Below are 20414 nucleotides of genomic sequence, written 5' to 3'. Positions count from 1 at the left end.
GCAAGAGTATTGTAGTTACAAGATAATAGCCATGCTCTCATCTTGTAACTGTCCACTCCTCCCAGTACTCTTGTCATATTATGCTCAAATTACTGGTGATTTGGCACCCACTGCCTTCTCGCTTATGATTATTCTAACCATCTTCAACTGTAATTACCTAAGTGTAGTTACAGGATGGAAGATATGCCGTGGTGTCCCGTCTTCCCAGCACTGTCATATAATGCTATGAAACTACCGATTGTTTTGGCCTTCACCACCTTCTCACTTAACTTGTTCCAACTATTTACCATTCTATTTGCAAAAGAAAACGTTCTAATATATTTTGTCGGCACTTTTGTTTCCTTAGCTTGAATTTGTGACCTCTTGTTCTTGAAGATGCTGGTACTGCATCAGGAATTCCTCTTTGTCAATTTGGTCGATTCCTGTTATTAGTTTGTAAGTGGTTATCATAGCACCTTTTTTTTTCTTCTATCTTCTAGCTTTGATATAAGGCTTGTATTGTAATATTGTACAGTACTGTACTGTAATTGTCTAATACAATTGTAATTGTCTAATGTCTGTAGTCCTATTTTGCTCATTTTTTTTCTTCCATAGATATAAATGAATGCGCCGAAGGAACGCCCTGCGAGCGTAATGAACAATGTATTAATACACATGGATCATACACGTGTCTCCCTCTCCTTAACTGCGGAGCTGGCTACAAGATGAATGAGTTTGGAAGTCAATGCATAGGTATGGAAACATTTTAATACCAAGAAATTAAATTTCTGGCCTTTGTGAAGTTTTTATCAGGTATTTGTTTATGATAAATGAAAGACAGGAATTTTTTGATATCTATAATTGTCATTAAACTATTTTGTCAACATGTTTTTATTTTTTGCTTTGTATAGATGTTGATGAATGTGCCGATGGGACCCATCAGTGTACGGGCAACCAAGTGTGTTCTAATCGTCAAGGTGGGTACATATGTCAGTGTCCAACAGGATTTAGGCTTAACAGCTTACGGAAGTGCCAAGACATTAATGAATGTGAAGCCTACTATGGAAGTGTACGTATCAAACTTAAATTATTTACATTAATTACTGCTGCATTTAGTATTAATACTGTATTACCAACAATTTACTGGTCATTTATAGTATTTCCAAATATTTTTGTTTAATTATTAGATTTTGTTTCATTTTTGCAAGCATTGTGTGCTAATGGGTATTTCAATAACCTTGTTATGGTAACATCTTGCTTCTAGGAAGCAATGGAAGTAATTATGATAATTATCCTTCCTATTATGAAATCTGTTGAGAGAACAGTACCCTCAATTGGGGGGAATATATTGATTTATTAATTAGTTTTTATCAGACAGTAATAAGTAATGGAGAATTGTGTAGATATACCAACTTGGTCCAGAATTTTGTTGATGTCTTCTTGCTGCCTCCATAATGAAATGTTCCATCGTGCATTATTACATTACATGTGAATTTATTCCTTAGCTACAAGCAATTTTCCTGATGTGTAGGTATTGTATACAAATTTAGCTCATTTTATCTCTTAATAATTATAATTTTTGATTATGTTAGTTATGAAAGGTCTAGTTGGCAACAGAGCTGCATGGACATTGATCCTCAAAATCATCTCAAGGTAATCTAAAGGTTACTTTGCCAGCAGCGGCATCTAACAGCCTGGTTAACCAGACCACCTACCAGGAGGCCTAGCCAAGGGGGAGGGGGGCATTTATCAGGCAAACCACCTCAAGGTAATAGTAATAGATTTAGTTTGGAATTTTCAACAGTTACACATCATTAACTACTACTACTACTGTACACACCAAGTAGTCAGTTACAGCATCTCCCTAGGTGGTGGTTGGTCAGTATATCTGTAGTGGAGCTCGATAACAGAAAACCATATCTATTAAAAACAGGGTAGTGGTAATGAGTGAAACCGAGTTAGGTTTATAAATTCTTGAAACCAACCAGAAAAGATGTCTGCAGTCATGATAATAGCTTATGGAAAGACACTTACCTTTTGTTGGTTGCTAGGATCAACCTCCCTGCAGCCTGGTTTACGGTAAAGTCTAGGTTGTCACATACCACCAGATGGCTAGGAGACACGAACAGATAACTACATTCTTTCTCAAAAGGACCTTAAATGCATTTATCTTTGTCCAATTTACCCAGTTTTTCGTTACTCAAGCTTGTGTGCTGTATTTGCTGGTATATATAATACACCTAATTTACAATATTTTCTGGAGAAAAAATTATTAGTATCTTTCATCATACAGTATGAGAGTTTTTTCAAGGGGGCTTTGAAGTGGCAAACATGATTTTGTGCATGTAAATAAAATATATATATTCAGTTGGTGGTGGACCAAAAACATGTGTCCTATCCTCTGGCAAATACTGTATGGTACTTTTTTAAATATAAGTTTTACATTTTTATCTTTTTCAAGGTATGTTCAAATAATGCAGTCTGTGAGAATACAGAAGGCTCCTATCACTGCAATTGCAAGGCAGGCTTCAAGCAGTCAAACGATGGCCGAACATGCTTAGGTGAGAAGATACACACTTCTATTGATACGTAATCTAAACTTAAATATTACAGTACAGCAAAAATTGGTGTGAATTGTGATGCTGTTCTATGTCGGACTCTTTTTTTATGTAATAGTCTAGATGGTCTGTGAATGCCAAGATGATTGAAGTGGATCTTATAGCGGTGGTCTACAGCCCTGAATTACAACTGAGGGACCCCGAGTTTAATTTTTGGGTGGAACATAAACAGTTGGGTATGTTTCCTATCACCTGATAAATAGGTACCCAGAGTTACGCAACTAACTGTTGTGCTGCATCACACGGTACCTTGATAAACCTAAATGTAGGCCTCCCGTCCCAGAAAACAGGAATTGTATCACAGAGTAAGACCATGAGGAAGCTCAGGGTGCCATTTGTAAGGCATTCAGGAGACAGCATGGATGACCTCCATAGGTGCTGCACAGAATGTTAAACCACCTCTTTTTATAGTGTTTACTTCCCAAAGATAGATGAAATGGTTATTTCTCTAATGTTATACCCTGCACAGATGTGAGACTTGGGAACTCAATTATAAGTTTTTTAACAAGGTCAATTTTATGATCATAACTCCCAAACTTCATGTTTTCGTTTAGTTTGTCACTTGTCTAGCTGATAGTACCAGTGTGCTTATTAGTTATGGTGAAACGATAATCATAAAATTATTCCCAAGATATAAGGAGATACCATATTGAACAGGAGTGCTAAACCAAAACCAGGCTGCATCATGTGCAGCACAGGAGGCCCAAGGTGAGTAAGTAATTAATTATCAAAAGAAGGCACCAAACCGGGAAGGCTATGTAGCACCATCAAATGTGCGGAATAATCAGAGAGCACTAAATATCACCAAGGATGCAAATACAAGAACAGAAACGCATAAGGCGAACGATATCAGAAGTATCCGATTTACCAAGAATTCTATCGTGGGACAAGCGACCGCGAGGGACAGTTGGAAAGCAAGACACACACTCGTCCTGGAAGTCAGGACATTCAACAAGGATATGCACGATCGTAAGAGGGATAATGCAACTTGGATAATAAGGAGCAGGGCAGCGCTCCATTAAGTGACCGTGAGTTAAGTGTGTATGGCCAATACGCAACCAACGCCAGAGCCGTTTCCCATAGCCGGTTATGATGGTAGGAGGACGGCCATGAGGACACACTACTCTTGAAGAGTACGCAGTTTGTTACCAGTAACAGAAGACCAACAATCCTGCCAACGGGTAAGGATGATGGAATGAATAACTGGGTAAAAGTCAGAATAAGGAATACCTTTACAGGAGATGGGACAAGAGCGGACAACTTCCCTAACGGCAGCATCTGAATAAAGAGACACCAATATGGCTGGGAATCCAGCAAAACTCAACTGACTTAAATTTACTGGAAATAAGAAACAGCCAATGCTAAATCTCGACGACCACGGGATTAAGGATGCGAGAGCCATGAGGGCACTAAGAGAGTCAACGACAACTACAAAGGAAGACTGACAACGAGAAAGCAGGAGACGAAGAGCATAGAGAATAGCATAAAGTTCTGCTGTGAAGATGCTAGTCTCCGGAGGTAGGCGACACATATAAGTGCGGTCAGGAAAACAACAGAGTAGCCTACACCGTCCGCAGACTTAGACCCATCGGTGAAGATGGAAACGGAGCAGGAGTGTGAAGAAAAGTACTCAAGGAAAAGGCGTTTCAGAACCGTAGGAGGGGTAAAAGCTTTAGTGATGCGGGTCAAGGATGTACAAAACTTCGGAAGGGGGGGACTTCACGGGGGCAAGGACAGAACCATATGAGGAGAAATATTAGAAATACGAACAGAAAAAGAATCCTTTAAGCGAGATAACTGGACAAAAAATTGAGAGGTGGTGAAGAGGAACCAGAACCACAAGAGGGGTAAAAGTTAAAGCACGACAGAGGCGAGAGGAAGGATGTTGCAAGGACCGCGCAAGATAACGAAAACAGTAGCGATCACGGCGGTCCTGGAGAGATAGGAAGCCAGTGTCAACATACAAGCTGAGGGCAGGACTCGAATGAAAGGCACCAGAACCGAGGCGTAACCCAGTATAGTGCAAATCGTCAAGACGGCGAAGAGTAGGAGGAGAAGCAGACGAGTAAGCAGGGCAACCATAATCGAGTTTAGACAGGACGAGAGAGGAATGTAAAGCAAGGAAAGTGCGCCTATCCACTCCCCAAGAAGTATGGGACAATACTTTAAGGAGGGTAAGGACCTTGGAGCATTCAACTCGGAGGTAAGAGATATGGGGCAACCAAGACAAACGATTGTCAAAGATTAACCTCAAAAGCTTAGTGGAATCCTTGTACACAAGGGGATGACCATAAAGCGACAAAGAGGGACGAAAAACAACATGCTTCCTAGTAAAAGTCAAAGCACAAGTCTTAGACGTAGAGAACCTGAAGCCATGATCGGTGGCCCAAGATATCTGCAAAGAATGATTGCTCTCGTCTTGGTGTTTCTCTATTTTGTCTACACTTTTGTTCTCTAGCCAGAATATAATAATGTATTTAATAAAAATTAATCAAACTGCCATTTTGTGATTCACTGCATTTTGTATTCATACTTCCTAAGTAATTTTATTATCAGTATTGAGAATAGCTTATTGACAGATGTGGATGAGTGCGCCGAGATTTCAGGGATCTGCCATCATAACTGCGACAACTTGTGGGGAAGTCACCGGTGTACATGTAGGGCTGGCCACATCCTTGCCAGAGATAACAGGTACAAAATATACTATGATAATTGTTTTGCTCTTTTTTTTTCTGGGAGGCTCCCTTCAGTGGCTTCCTAAGTACTGGTAGTGAAGTTTTCTGGGGGCAGTCCCTTCGGCTCCCCGGAGCTTACTAGGCTGATATGCTAATGTCAGACTTTGGCATCAGTCATGTGTATGGAGTTCTGAGGGCCTACCGGGGACCATGAGCCAGAACCTGGCCTCAGAGAGGCAAGGGAAGCAATGGCCTATAGAAACCCCCGTGTGGTTGGAAGCATTCTATGTCTGTCATCGATTGGGTCAGGCACCCAGAAAGGTAAGCATCCCAAAACAAATCCCTATTCTGGGGAAATTATTGCTACCACAAGCCGAACAAGTGGATAGATCTCCCCTAAAAGAAACAAGCACATGAGCATGATGTTTGCTCATTTCTTTTAGGAGAGTTCTATCCACTTGTTCGGCTTGTGGTAGCAATAATTTCACCAGATTAGGGGTTTGTTTTGGGATGCTTACCTTTCTGGGTGCCTGACCCGGTCGATGGCAGACATAGAATGCTTCCAACCACACGGGGGTTTCTATAAGCCATTGCTTCCCTTGCCTCTCTGAGGCCAGGTTCTGGCTCATGGTCCCCGGTAGGCCCACAAAACTCCATACACATGACTGATGCCAAAGTCTGACATTAGCATATCAGCCTAGTAAGTTCAGGGGAGCCTCAGGGTCTCGCCCAGAAATGGGCGTTTCATTACATTCAACATGGTTTTTTGAGCCTTTTAGATTCTTGTCATATCTTCAGTTGTTGTATATTGAGTCTGTCACTACCACTCTGCTTCTTAGCACATTCCATTTGTTCACTAATGACACTAGACAAACTATTTCTCTGCAGTTCATTTGCATACATTCGTGTAGCACAGATGCTGAATAGTCTGCCCTTCTCCCTTATCTACTCATGTGACAATACACTTAATGTTTTGACTTACTCCATAGAACTTGTACCGATATAAACGAGTGTGACGAAGACCGGGGTCGTGGACGACTCTGTATTGGAATCTGTGTCAATACAGCTGGATCCTTCAAATGCAGGTGTCCTGATGGCTATAATCTAGCTTCTGATGGTCGCACTTGTAAAGGTGAGTGCAAGGAAATATTATACTGTTTTGGGAACTAGGTATACACTGGTTTTGGAAATTATGTATATGCTTGTTTTGGAAACTACTGTATATACAGTGGTACCTCGGTTTACGAACGCTCCTGTTTACGAAGTTTTCGGTTATGAGCCCGATTTGTCTGGAAAATTTGAATCAGGATATGAACTTTACCTTGGGATACAAGTTTGTTGATACATGGTCGGCCAACCTAGCGGGGTGGCACGGTGATCGTGCCTCAGTTTACCAGTGCCTCGCTCCCATAACTATCCTGCCTGAATTCTTCACAAGAATTTACAGTTTCTTTTCAGATTTTTTGTTATTTATCCATAAAAGTTATTATATATCTTGCCATGGGTCCCAAGAAAGCCAGTGGTAAGGTTCAAGCCAAGAAATCACATGTGAGAATGACCATAGAAGAAAAACAAGAGATCATTCGTAAGCATGAAAATGGTACTCGTGTTGTTGAACTAGCTAGGCAGTACAACAAATCCATGTCAACAATATGCACTGTACTTGCCCAGAAAAAGGACATTTTGAGTGCTAAAGTGGCAAAGGGCGTATCAACAATCACGAAACAAAGAACACAAATACTTGAAGATGTGGAAAAGTTCTTATTAATTTGGATACACATCAAGGAGTTAGCAGGTGATAGCGTTTCAGAGGCCATCATTTGTGAGAAAGCCAGGGTATTGCACGAAGACCTTGTAAAGAAAATCCCTGGAACGAGTGCAGATACGAAAGACTTTAAGGCAAGCAGGGGATGATTTGAAAAATTTAAAAAAAGAAGTTGTATTGTGAGGCATGGGGAGGCTGCCAGCTCAGACAAACCAGCGGCTGAAAGATCTATTAAGAATTTAAAGATTTTGTAGAGGCTGAGGGATATCTACCGCAACAAGTGTTGAATTGCGATGAGACAGGACTGTTTTGGAAAAAGATTGCCTAAGAGGACATGCATTACCAAGGAGGAAAAATCATTGCCTGGACACAAGCCTATGAAAGATAGGCTTGTGCACACGCTTGTGCTGTGTGGTGATGCAAGTGGCGATTTGAAAATTAAACCCTTGCGTATCATTCTGAAAATCCAAGGGTTTAAAAAATATAGTGTGCAGAAAAAAACAAATTTGTGTGATGTGGAGGGCTAATGATAAGGCATGGTTGACTAGGATTTTTTTTTTTTACAGAGTGGGTGAATGGTGTGGTGTACCCTGCCATACAAAAATATCTGCAGGAGAAAAGTTTACCACTCAAGGCCCTGCTTCTCCTCAACAATGCTCTTGCTCATCCTCCAAGCTTGGAAGATGCATTGTTGAACAAATTTAATTTTCTCACAATAAAGTTCCTTCCTACTAACACCACTCTTCTAATTCAGCCGATGGACCGGAAAATCATAGCGAATTTTAAGAAACTTTATGAAAGGGAACTTTTCCGGAAATGTTTTGAAGTGACTGAGGGGTGAGTTTTGTGGCATCAAAGAGTTCTGTAAAAAACACTAACATTTGTAATGCTTTAAAACTCGTTGATAAAGCCTGGCAAGAAATGACTCAAAGAACCCTGATCACTGGCTGGAGAAAATTCTGGCTTGAATGTGTGTCAGAACTAGACTTTGAGGGGTTTGAACCTGTAAATGAAGTGCTTATTCTTGAGGAAATTGTTACTCTGGGCCGGAAAATAAGCTTAGAATTGGATGGTGCTGATGTGGAGGAGTTGGTGGAAGAACACAACGAAGAACTGACCACCGAAGAACTCCGGGCCCTTCAAAAGAAGCAGCAACAAGAGGCAGCTGAGGATATTTCTTCAGAGGAGGAAGATGAGGCAGTAGATAATGTCCCTTCCTCAACAATTAGGAAGTGGTGTAAGATGTGGGAAGAAATGCAAACTTTTATTTAAACGACTCGCCCAGAGAAAGCTGTAGTAGGCCGTTGCATTAATCTTTTCAATGACAATGTGATGCCTCACGATAAACAAGTGTTGCAAAGAAAGGAAAAACAATCTTTAATGGAATGTTTCCTTGTGAGAAAATCAAGCAGTGAGCCACAACCAGGACCTAGTGGTATGCAGGCAAAATGTGCCAGAGTGCACTCCAGAGAAATCTTCACTGCCTAATGTTATAATGGAAGGGGACTCTCCTTCCAAACAGTAACACCTCTCCTCCTTGCCACGCCAACAGAAGTCATCAGCAAGGGTAAGTAATAACTTGAACATACTTTTGTAGTGAAGATTTGGGTGAATTAATATAAAATTTACGTTGAAGTAAGTTTTTGGGGAGTCGGGAATGGATTAATTCATTTCCCATTATTTCTTATGGGAAAATTCGCTTCGGTTTACGAATTTTTGGGTTATGAACCGTCTCCAGGAACGGATTAAATTCTTAAACCAAGGTACCCCTATATACAGTATGATGGTTTTGGGATTAAGTTCTGTATTTACCCAGAATTTATGTTCAGGGATCACAAGGGGTCCATCTAAAATTATAACAAGTAATTTTAATTGGTAGAAACTTGACCAAAGATACCTAATGTCTGTTAGTACAGAAATTGAACATAAAAAAAAACTGTTAATTGAGATGTTGGTATACCCAGTACACTCACATACCCCACAATAATCATCGCTGCTCAATGCCCTTCAGTACAATGAGCTACATTGTCCATTTTCAAGATGACAGTATGATGATTCATTCTTGATGTTGCATGAAAATAATGCAAAAGAATAATGGTACAAAAAATATGAGCATGGCAAAGCTACATATTTCTATCAAGAATACCTAATTACCCATGGTTATATTAACAAAAATATTTTATGCACAACCTAAAATGCTGTATATAATTAGTGGCTTATACAATGTATAATTGTACCTACAATGTAACCACTGCCCAGTGAATATTATTGGTTGAAAATGACTGATGTCACAGTTATGTAACATTGGTTGCTTTCAGCCATCCATGCCCACTGGGTGTAACATGTTCCTATGTATTTATAAATAAAATATAATTAATATTGATATTATTGCAGACATAAACGAGTGTGAAACGAGTAATGTTTGCCGAGAAGAAAACGATCATTGCGTTAATACACACGGAGGATACAAGTGCAACACCATCAATTGCCCTAATAATTACATCCGTGACACCAGACATAAAAAGTGAGTACTCTACCCACAACTAATGTTGTAATCTTACACGTAATGGACATAAATAATGGCCGGTATCAGTCAATTTACATCTATCTGCTGGTAGTAACTTTCTGGCTGTGCCGTGTCCATTGAGAACCACTTTTCATTATGAATTACTTAAACCTGATTAAAGTAATTTTCAAACTTAAATTTTCAAGATTATAAAAACAAAATGCATTAGACGTACAGTTTATCAAGGTATGCTAGAATTCTGAAGTTTAGCATACATACGACTTTACAATTTCTAACAATTTCTGTGTACAGTACTATACTTTGTTTTTCTTATTTGTTCACACAAAAGTTATGATGTTTTTATCAAAAGCAAACAAGTGCCCACTGTACTGAGCAATCGGGATCTAAAGTCTTGTGGATATTAACTTATATTGTGCGCACCATATTTTCTCTAGAGATTTTAAAATTATTTTCAGGTAAGTGTATACAGTAGCTGTACTCGATAGGAATAAATTGTTCAAGGGATAAGAGATATTATTATATATATATATAATATATAATAATAATATGAGAGAGAGAGAGAGAGAGAGAGAGAGAATGAATTCAACCTATTGAATTTAAGTAATTTAGTGCATGCAAGTGATGAGATTGGAAAGAGAGAGGTATAGTGTTGTAATATTAATTAAATTAATATTACAACACTATAAGCTGATATTTTGAGCCACATGTAATTAAAATTAAAAATACATGTGGCTCAAAATATCAGCTTTTCTCCCAAAAAGGTCTGCTTGCCTCCATTCCTTCCTTCTTGCAATCAACACATACTGTGTATAGATGTGGAATAGGAGAGAAGAGTGATGAGTTGCTAGTTTCAAGAGAAGGCAAAGACAACTTTCTTGACTAATTTGGACATACGAAGAGAATGAGTGAGAAACAGGGTTGTTGATTTATGGAACAAATTACCAATTAACACATGCAAAATTGCTGGATTGTTTCGAGGGTAGGTTAGACATATATGAATATGTTTGCAGACAAGTTGCAATAATGTGGCAGAAGATACAATGACCAAACCACACGTCAGAAAATTAAGAAACTGACATTTTGGTTCATCCAGGATCATTACCTCATGATAATGGTCCAGGATGGACCAAAATGTCAGTTTCTTCATTTTCTGACGTGTGGTTTGGTCATCGTATCTTCAGCCACGTTATTGTGACTCGTCTGTAATCACATTCATATATACATGTCTAACCTACCCTCAAAACAATACAGAAATTTTGACCGAAACATTTCTGCATTTTCTGATGTTTGGTTTGGTCATGAATGTGTTTGCATGGGAATACACAGGACCTGCCTCGTAGGAGCTGGTTCCTATTGGCTCATCTGAGGCATCTTGTACGAGCTAATAGGACTTTTGCATTTCCTGTTATTTTCTGGGTGAGCCTCCGGGACTCGCCAGAAAATAGCGTTTCATTACATTCAACGCTGGGTTTTTTCATTAAACATTACTGAAGAACTGCACATTATGCCATTATGCTTAGGTTATCAAAACAAAGCAGATACCACTTTCTAAGAGAAATGAGAATGTGTGGAAAACATTATTTGATCACACATTCTGGAAGATAATATATACGCTAGTGCAGTATGAATAAGCTTGTAAGAAGGCTTACACAGAGCACACAGTTGTTGATTAGGAATAGAAAAATACCATTTACTAAAATTTTAGTGTTTGGAAGAATAGCAAATACTGCAACCACCATTGTGGCTCTTCTAGAGACTATCATTAGCAGTTTATCAATGCATCTTCATTATTTCCATTATTATAAATTTGAGGCCAATCTGGACCAACTGATCTTTTGTGTTCATACCAACTTGATCGTTGTTCAGGGTATCTTGTAAATGCACACTGAAATCACAAGAACATGAAGTATTTACCAGAAAATAGAGGTCATGTGATTCCGTCGGAAATGCACATGCCCAAGGAGTCCAGGAACGAGAGTTCGATCCTATCATTCAGCCTCAATATTTTCTTATCTTGTAAATAATGATTAACTTACATTGCCTTACTTTCATTTTATACAGCATCTTGGCTTATTACAAATAATTTAAGTATGTCAACATTAACCCTTACATGGCTCAAGTAATTTTCTGTAATTATTTCCTGTGCATGACTCAAAATGTGAGATTTTAGTTTTGTGAACTATTTTTGGTCATGCCCACCAAGACATAGACTTAATTAGCCGAGCTGTTTAAGGATTAATGAACACCCAACTTGTGTGTACTGCATAATTAATATTTGCTAGCTTGATTACCTTTTTCTGCTCATAAATTATTTATACTACTATATTATAGTTTGCCTAAAAAGTACTAATGCCATAGCATTTAACCATATTGAGAAATCTGCAACTTAATCTAAAGTTTGAATTAATTTTGCACACGATAACATTTGTATTTTCCTGTGAAGGAATTTAAAGTATATGATGTATATACCAATAAAAATTACAAGAACAACTATTCATCATTTCTGAGGTATTAAATGGCTTGATTTATAGCCAGTGTTTTTTGGGAGGCCCTCGGTAGGTACAGGGAGCTGCCGAGGGCCCTCCAGAATAGGGCATTTCATTACATTCAACGCTTGATTTTTAAGCAGCCATCTTTACATTCTCTGAGGTGTTGTCTGCAGATTTCTCATGCTTGTTGCAGCCGATGCAAGAAGGTCTCCCTGTACTGCCTCGAAGATGATGAGGCCTGTCACCGTAAGCCAGTCAGCTACTCCTACAACTTCCTGCCACTGGTCAGCAACTTGACCTTACCATCGTCGGGCAGGTGGACCTCTTTACCATGCGGGGGCCACTGTGGTCGTCCACCACAGTGCAATTCGAGCTGGAGTTGGAGTCTGCTAGGGCTCCAGTAGGAGTTGAAGCTGCCACCAGACAGTTTTTCTACCTCAAACGAACCTCATTTAATCAGGCAGTCATATCTCTTGTAAAGTCAGTATCGGGTCCCCAGGAGATACAGCTAGCCCTCAATATGCAATTATATCAGCAGGGAAAATACAGTGGATCAGCCATAGCTAAACTATTGGTTTATGTTTCTGAGTATGATTTCTAATTTCTGTATCATTACAAGGCTTACTAGGTAACCCAACCCAAGCATATGAAATAAGTGATGATTTTGGTCCATCTTGGGCCCTTATCAAGTTGTGACGTGATAAAAGTCTAAGACAGACCAAAACACTGTCACTTTCATTTTGTATATGTGGGTTGTCACGTCAGTGACATTTTCTGAACTTTCCAGGTATTTATGGTGACAAATTCAGTGGTCTAGGATTACAGGTAATGATACAAAAATAAAAGCCAAAAAAAGCACACATTAAAATATAGAGATGTTTGCTTGTACTGTAATAAGTTTATGGATGCATTCCATTAGTAACATTACCACATCTATACAGTATTTCAAATATTCAGTGCTGGACTTACTACTGTGGCTACTTTGCATACAAATTGACCTCATTAATAATGACTACACAAGTCATACCAAACAAGCTGAAGATTTTTGCCTTTAAAAAGTAAAATTGCCAATGAAAATTTAGTGTACTGTACATTGTATAATTAACTTTTCCTGCTACATTAATTACATTTTCTAATGGTTACTGTCATTCTTGATTCGGCTATAATTTATATTATAGATGTAAACTGTATTTTACAATACAGTATTACATTACATACTTTATTTGAATTAAAATAATTTGTTCACTATTGATTTGTATTATATTGAATTGCAATTTAGCCATTGAGGGTTAAAGTTTGGCAATCTCCTAAGTGATGACATGAAATCTGGCCTAGTGCAGGAGTCTTAATTCAAGCAGGTTAAGACAGGCACACATTTTCTTACATAGCTTTGGCATCTTGTTTTCTTGAGAAACTTTCCTCCATTGAGGGACAGTAAAATGCAGACTCCTTCCTCAGTCTACTGTTAAGTGTAGAGAGATTTGAAACGAGAGCTTAAAACATTGGTAGAGTAATTTGTGTTATTGGTTCAGCAAGCACGTAGTACAAGACAAAAATACAAAGAAACGTCAATGTATACAAACACACAGGTCAAGAAGTATTATTAAAAATTTAATGTGATCTTTATTGTTCTAATTTTTTTAAATCTTTACAATATTATATTTATAGAATACAGTACACATTTTCTTTTATTTAACCAATAAGGGCTTCATTTGTATCTGAAATATTGTACATTACTGTATAATAGTAATATTGATAGTAATAATGTCAAAGGTAATGTAACCTTCGACACACCTCCGACTTCTTATTCCCATAAAGGCCACTAGGGTTTCCTGTCCCCATCAAGGCCACTAAGGGCTTGATGGGGGACAATGAGGCGAGTGAGAAAAGGATATATACATTGATCGTTGATTGACAGTTGGGAGGCGGGACAAAAGAGCAGAGCTCAACCCCTGCAAGCACAACTAGGTGAATGCAACCAGGTGAATACAGGGCTCACATCATTATCCTCAGGCCTCCAGTAAATGGATACCATTGGGAAAAAGATGTCAGCACGACAGAGTGCACCGAATGAGCAACCAAGGGTAGTGTATGCAGCAGCTCACAGCACTGCTGTGCAGCTCAGGGTAATGTGCAGTGCAAATGCAGCTGATAATGTTGAACAAAATAAGTAACTGCAATTATTTTGTGATAATAGTGTTATAGATGAACCTGACAGACTATGTTCCGGGTTCAGATATACTGTAGGTGAACAAAGTGCTGGTTATGATGTTTACAGCAGGAGGCACACATTGACAGCTGTGGTTCCATGTACAGTATCGACGTTTCATGAAATGTGACCTAATGTTCCTTTAGAAAATCTGTACGTTTTATTGTTCAAAAAATATAATATTGTGCGCATAGTATTAGTGACAAATATATCTATGCATACTGATGTTCTACACTGTGATAAAAATAACATTACTGTGCTGACAGCCCAATGTATCACTGCACTTGAAAAAATAAAAAGGTAATATCAATAAAAATGTGAGAAAAATCAAGCATTCAATGCGTATACTTACAATTTGGTGTAAGATGTGTGTGGTGCTAGGCTGACCTTGGATTGTGGTTATGAGAATATCACTTGCCAGGCCTGCTTTTAGTGGTTCCAAACGGAGCAATAGATGTAATCACTACATGTAACGTGTAAACAGCATAATAATAGCAAAAGAAAAAAAGCATGTTTTATTGTCCAAAGAACATAATACAGTATATAGAGTGGGGTAAAAATAGCCTAAGCTACTCTATCCTTTGAGATGTATTTTTTTCCTTGTCTCAATAAACATACTGTACTTGAATACAGTATTATGTACATATTAGTGACTTGATGTTCTGTATTGATGTTCTGCACAATTTATTACATATATTTCTCAAATTACACTCTACATATTGCATATAACTTCAAAAAAGTAGTGAAAAAACTAATCAGTGATGCTGAAATTAACATACTGCAACTCCCACTACCCACCTTGCCGCAATTTTCACAGGGTATCTCATCCATCAGCACTGATGAATTGGTTATATCGCAATTTTCTTCTCTCCATGACATACGAAGCAGCTACATACAAACTTGTTTACAAATTTACATTTTTTCTCCATGACTACATACATTTTTTTTTTTTTGTGCAAATCATGAAGTTTTATTAAGTGTGCAGTGCGTGCAGTGGTTAAATGACACACCTATTTAAAAGTCCTAACCTATTTAAAATTCCTACCATGAGGGTTATTCAGTTGATTTCTACATTAAAATCACTATGAACCTCCAATCTTTTGGATCCCAACATGTCTACTCATAGTACTTGCCGACTGCACACAAGACATATCGAGTGGCTAAAGCCTCACAGCAAAATGACAAACCTGTGGCATCCTGGTAAGTCCGTCTTCCTGCACCCCCTACAACAACAGATTTGCTATTTTAGGGGGCAGTATAATTTATTTTTTCTTTACACCATCGCACCCTAACACCCATGTGATTTGCACATGCAAGCAAATCAGATAGTGAATGGAGCAGTGTAAAGATTAAACGAATTAAACCTCCAAACTGAGAAGGCAACTTTACCATCTATGGCACTGTTAACGTTACCATTATTACTCCTGGTATCCACCTTCAACAACAAACTGCTGTTTTCTTTTGGTTTAAGGTGTACAGCAATCAATAGTTAATCATAATTCATTATTGATTGCTGTTCACTTTATGGTCAGAGATCTTCCAAATAGAATTGGTAGGGTAGTGTGTCACTTGCAGTGGGCTAGGAATCCTATAGAAAGATGCCCAACATTGTTTCTGCTGTGTCAGATGGAACGTGCAGTCCCTCATGAACACATGTCCAGCCTCCTGGGCCAGGATTCATCAAGCATTTACACAACCAGTTACAAAACTTTTATCTCTCATCAATCATGGCAGCTTTGTTTACATATATTAAAATTTATGAGTGAGGAAACTTCACAACCCAAGGTTATTATTGTTACAAACAACCTTGTAGTGCTGCAGAGCTCAAACTGTTTAATAAATGTAAACAAAGCTCTCATGATTGGTGAAAGATAGAAATCTCTACTAGTACTTTGTCTCCAAAACTGCAACAAACATTACTACTAGCAAGCAAGCAAGCAAGCAGCTGGGTTAAGTCCTGCCACTCATAATAAAATACTTTCTTTTAAACTTTATTATTCTCCTGCCCCCACTAACACCTCATCCAAAGGGTATTTTCTTCATGTAAAGCAAGCGACAATTCATCCTCCAACCAACTGCTCTACTAGCATCACCGCAGTCAAGTCGCCTCGCTACAGGGACAGCTACCTGCTTCATCCATCACTGATTACATTGGCTCTCCATGTTCCCCATTTCTGAATACCGGTGTCCACCCCAGCTTGTAGCATTAACAATAGTGTACCAGTGTTTTTATTAAACCTGTAGTTGTAATTTTCATCTTCTAGTTAACCTCTTGTATTACTAAAATACTAGGTATTGTCATTTAATGATATAAAATAAATAGATCAGTAATCAGATTTGTGATAAATTTCTAGTTGTTTACATTTCTTATAATTTTTATCATCAGTCCCAAGTCTTACTTTAGCAGGCCTTCTGTACTGTGTAATTATAATTATGGTTATTATTATTTTGAAGTTTGATCAAATCCAAATTTATCTGCTGTCTTCCCAACAGCATTTATCAGCAAGAAGGCACAGTTGTGTGCAAGAAGAGATGTCCACAAAATGACCGAGAATGCCACGCTAACAATATGCACACTGTCTTGTACTCGTTTTATTCCCTACCATCGATTTCTTACGTTCCAAAGCCCATGGTAAGATTTATCGGGTAATGGCTGTTACTGTGTTCTTGTTTTTTCATAATGATGTGGTTACGTTTGGCCTAGTCATATATTCTCAATTACTTCTGTCTTGATTTTCATACACATTTTAGAGATTCTCAGCTCATTCACCTTTCCCGATTTGATCATTCTTATTTTCTCACCAACTCTACCATTACCTTACTTTAATCACCATCTAATTCACACTATCAATTACAGTACATGTTGGCATACAAGATGCACCTATAATTTACAAAGATAATTGATGGAAAAAATGTTTAAATGTACAGTATGACAAAACATACCTAAAAGTTATTTTAAAGGGAAACCGATTTTTTTGCACGCAAAATGTATACACGATTGGTCGAGGACCAAAAACCATGCATCCTATCCATGCAAATATGGTATTTGCCCTTATTATTCGAACTAATAAGATCCAGAAGTCTTAAATTGATCAGTATTCCCATTCTCCTTTCACATCTCAATCTCTTCCACTAACTTTAATTTCTTTAAATAATATAGTACAGTATACATATATGTAAATTATTATAATAGTAATATTTTAGGCAAAATTATTTTTATTGTAATGGTCACGTCCCCCACCAGCCCCTGACAACGTTGCGTTTTGTGAGTGGAAGGACAGGCCACGCTACAAGAACAAACTACAGAATTTTAAGTGGAAATAACAGGAACTGCTTTGATGTGTGGAACATGAATAGATTTGGTGAGTATGTTCATACTTTTCCCTTATAAATCTCCTTTATATCCCCCTTTATAGGGGATCTCCTATATTCCATTTCCCCAAAAACCTTAGTGTGCTTACATATTTTAACATCCTTTACCACCTCACATTTGCTGGTCCACCCTTCTTACCAGATATTTTATGACATCTATGATGGCAACATTATTCACCTCAAATAATTAGGTTTTCCTCTATTGTGTGTTGGCCACCACGACCCTAGTCTAACAATTTACCATAATCTACCCGCGACTATAATTATTAATGTGGTACACTACATAACCTGGGTTAGAGTGTGATGCTATTTCTATTTATTAATGTTAAATGCATTTGGTATTCTTTATGCCTAGCACTGGAATTAAAGTCTTTGCAGTTCATTATTATTATCTCAATATTCACCCACATGCCTTATTTTTATGTGATGCACAAACTTGCATGGATATTACTGCATAACTACAACAAATATGCCTGTTACAGCCCCTTTCAGAAAGGGATTTACCCAAGAAGCTGCATCAAATTTTGATGCAGATTTGATGTTTCAATCCCGCACAATCCGTCAGTTTTACAGATATAGATCAGTAACATTTTGCATAAAAGATCTCTTAAGTTTTACAATGGTTATGTAAACTGTACAAGTAGTAATTTGATGTACAAACTGCATTTATCTGAACTTTTGCTTTTGAAAGGGTTCCCCATAAAAGAAAATTAATTTTGAAAGTTTGACAGAGCAAGATGCTGGTAAAGAGCTTACTAAACTACCTATCATTGCTTATGAGAGGATGCCTGTAGTTGTCCAAAGTATTAACACTACCTGCTGCCCTTACCTGTGGTGATACAATCAGTCCTAGAAACTCCATTCAAAGATCGCTAGAGATTCTGGGACATTCACAAAGCAAAGTGCTGATTTTTTGCACGAGAATGGTGGGAAGACTGAACGGGCCATAGCACTTTTACAACCAGTAACCTGAACTGAACCAGCCACAGTTGAGTAAGCAAAATCTCACACAACTAAAATGTCTACAAGATTTAATCCTTGGACATTGGCAAGGGAGAAATAGTAATACCTGCCATGTACAAAATAGAAAAAGTAAAAGAAATAATTTTTCATTATAGAATTATTCATTTATATGCTGAATGTAAGAAAAAAAACAAAACCATGTGAATACCGTTTCACTGGGTGTCCACCCAGTGGAAGCCTTTGGACGCTTCACAGATTGTGGATGTAAATACTAAAAAAAAAAAAAAAAAAAAAAAAAAGTGATAAAATATTATCACACTGTATATGAAAACCCAGCCAATAAATGTTTAAATCATATAATGATGACTACAATAAGAGGCTGATCAGTAGTCACTGACAAGGAAAATCTGTGCATCGAAATGCAAATTAGGCAGGAATTTACTATGGTGATTATAGTAAAAACAAGAATATATCTGGGCCATATTAACTACTCATAACATTCCCCATTCTAATCACAAATAATTAAAATTGGATTCAAAATCCAACCCATCATATTGCTGCTAAATGCCTCTTGACATTTTGATACCATTATATGGTATACTGATACCATTTATTTTAATGGCATCAACAAATATATTAAAAATGTGACAATAATAATAAAAAAAAGCATGTACAACTTCAGTATTATGGTGCAACAACCTTGATGGGTCAGATTAGTTTGCTTGTATTCATACATTTCTGGTTAGACAAAAAAAAAAAGTTGTATTTTTAATTTAGTGGCAAATTGAGATAATAGGTTGGAAGTGTAGCCCATGCCTTTAATAACAAACTTTTACTATACAGACAAGGAGTCACAATAACGTGGCTGAAATATGTTTACCAAACCACACAGTAGAAAGTGGAGGGACGACATTTCGCTCCGTCCTGGACCATTCTCAAGTCGATTGTAGATTCATTCACAATCTACTTGAAAATAGTCTAGGACGGACCGAAACATTGTCGTCCCGTCACTTTCTAGTGTGTGGGTTTGATCAACAAACTTTTACTACTTTGCACACAAGGCTTCTCAATTTAAGTTGCTGCTTTATGACAAACCTACTTTAAAGCTATATAACATACCATAACCCACACAGGAGATGAAAGTGACTGCAGTCCATCCTGGACCATTGTGGGGCATAAGGGTCCAGGACAGTCACTATTTCATGTGTGGGGATGCACTTGTGTCATCAGCCACATTATTTTGACTTGCTTTCTGCATATATAATGGAATACTGTAAACAAAAATTTCTTGTAGGGTGGTTGCGACTTGTACAGCCAGTGTTGGGACCAGATAGGTTTCAACTTCTGCTAGAAATGAATGCACTTGGATCCCACAACAAGATCATTACAAGACATTTGGCTCATGTTGACGTCGATGTGTCTGTTTATACATTTTAGTAAAGTTATTTAAACAAGTGCTTGGCACTGCTATGAATTGTACATTAAACTCAAAAGAAATTTTATCAAATGTAAAGTGTGTGTACTTTAACCTTTCTTGCACATTCGTCTATCAAGTTTTAAAATTCACCTAAACAGTTTTTAATTAAGCATATATCCAAATACTCCATAATTTAGTATGTAAACACATGTACAATATATTTTTTACAATAGTAAAGACGAGTAAATGGATGATGCTAAACCACTTAACGGGTGGCACTATCATCTTGTCCAACTCATTGGTCTTTGGGACCAAGTTTGTCAATTGAGTAACTGGCAGGCCAGTGTAAAAAAGGTGTGAATGAAAATTTGATACACACTGATCAAATTCAATGGGCTTT

General features: G+C 37.8%; 2 protein-coding genes across 6 annotated transcripts in view; one reads left to right on the top strand and one right to left on the bottom strand.

Moving 5' to 3' along the window:
* LOC123769798 (fibrous sheath CABYR-binding protein) overlaps positions 1-20414 on the bottom strand; it is a 225839-nt gene that overhangs the window by 173350 nt on the left and 32075 nt on the right. The gene's annotated exons all lie outside the window — the stretch shown is intronic.
* Positions 544-20110, top strand: LOC138349736 (fibulin-1-like). Of its 3 annotated transcripts, XM_069301298.1 has the most exons (9): positions 544-732; positions 891-1048; positions 2441-2540; positions 5177-5288; positions 6262-6404; positions 9432-9561; positions 16756-16894; positions 17507-17624; positions 19892-20110. In XM_069301298.1, exons 1-9 carry the CDS (start codon positions 705-707, stop codon positions 20032-20034), a joined length of 1071 nt encoding a protein of 356 aa, XP_069157399.1. In that variant the 5' UTR covers positions 544-704; the 3' UTR covers positions 20035-20110. The 3 variants fall into 3 exon arrangements, with proteins under 3 accessions (XP_069157399.1, XP_069157401.1, XP_069157400.1); XM_069301300.1 differs by lacking the exons at positions 16756-16894; positions 17507-17624; positions 19892-20110 and adding an exon at positions 12227-13730 and having other exon boundaries at positions 565-732; XM_069301299.1 differs by lacking the exons at positions 16756-16894; positions 17507-17624; positions 19892-20110 and adding an exon at positions 12247-13730 and having other exon boundaries at positions 574-732.

The sequence above is a fragment of the Procambarus clarkii genome, chromosome 45 (assembly GCF_040958095.1).
Source record: "Procambarus clarkii isolate CNS0578487 chromosome 45, FALCON_Pclarkii_2.0, whole genome shotgun sequence".
NCBI lineage: Eukaryota > Metazoa > Arthropoda > Malacostraca > Decapoda > Cambaridae > Procambarus > Procambarus clarkii.
This window is presented reverse-complemented; position numbering and strand designations above follow the sequence as displayed.